The following is a 970-nucleotide window of genomic DNA, read 5'->3' as shown; positions in this document are numbered from 1 at the left end:
ACTGTGAATGTCCGCAATTGGTGAATGCTGACAGTCACCTGGTGAATGTCAACATACACCTAATGAATTGGCGAATGTTGAAAAACTAAAATAATACAGACATTTACTAGTGGATGTTGATATTTACGTTAGGATTTTGGACAATGTTGACATACACAACAAAATTTTGGTTAATGTTGACATAGAGACGTATTCGCACATATATTATTATTAATAATAATAGTATTTTAGTATTTTATGTTATAAAGTAGAAACAACATAATATCTTTAATTAAATCAAAAAAATTATTATTATTGCTATTATTATTAAACAATATTATACTATATTATATTTGTATAATTATTAGGTATTTAAATTATGATTATTTTATAATATTACTTATTACAGCATGACAGACTGTCATGACATTGTGTACTACATAAAATGCCAACATTTCTACATTTACACTTTTTTGTAGTACACTTTGTTTTACAGTTACATCTTGTATATCCTTGCCCACCAATCAATGAATTTGATGTAGAAGCTTAACACTGTACACACTGAAAACTGGTTTCTGGTGTATAATCGATTTATAACACCGTTTTTTGGTAGCTAATTTATAAAAATCATTATCTACTATATCTAATACTACAGCTAAAATATTTTGGGGATCCATTTTACTACGATCAACATCTGGAACTCGAATACGGACAGTTTCTCCAACATTAGCCGGCTGAAACTTTTGTTTTGAAGTTCGCAACATTTTTACAGCTTGCACTTGAAGATTGGTGATTGCTACTTCTCTATTCAAAATTATTTTTTCTTTTCTTCTAGAAATTGATTTATCTAAAAAATTAAGTGATTTGAATAAATTAAGTTTCGTTCATTAGTTTATCTATTAATAGTTAAAACGTACTTGACATTTTTTTTTCGTGTTGTTCGTCATCACTCGACTCTTGCAGACTTTCTCGATCAATGTTTTCAGAATCT

General features: G+C 28.1%; 1 protein-coding gene across 1 annotated transcript in view; it reads right to left on the bottom strand.

Annotated features, from left to right (window-relative positions):
• Positions 1–617: 617 nt before the first annotated feature.
• Positions 618–970, bottom strand: part of LOC112597167 (KRAB-A domain-containing protein 2-like) — a gene marked incomplete at its 3' end in the record, with an annotated part of 1,137 nt that continues 784 nt past the window's right edge. The window contains exons 2-3 of the mRNA XM_025343105.1: positions 897–968; positions 618–826 (exon numbers count right to left, since the gene is read on the bottom strand). Coding sequence (XP_025198890.1) covers positions 618–826; positions 897–968 — 281 coding nt within the window. The remainder of the gene's footprint in view (positions 827–896; positions 969–970) is intronic.

This window comes from Melanaphis sacchari, unplaced genomic scaffold, assembly GCF_002803265.2.
Source record: "Melanaphis sacchari strain LSU unplaced genomic scaffold, SCAv2.0 Contig390_pilon_pilon, whole genome shotgun sequence".
NCBI lineage: Eukaryota > Metazoa > Arthropoda > Insecta > Hemiptera > Aphididae > Melanaphis > Melanaphis sacchari.
This window is presented reverse-complemented; position numbering and strand designations above follow the sequence as displayed.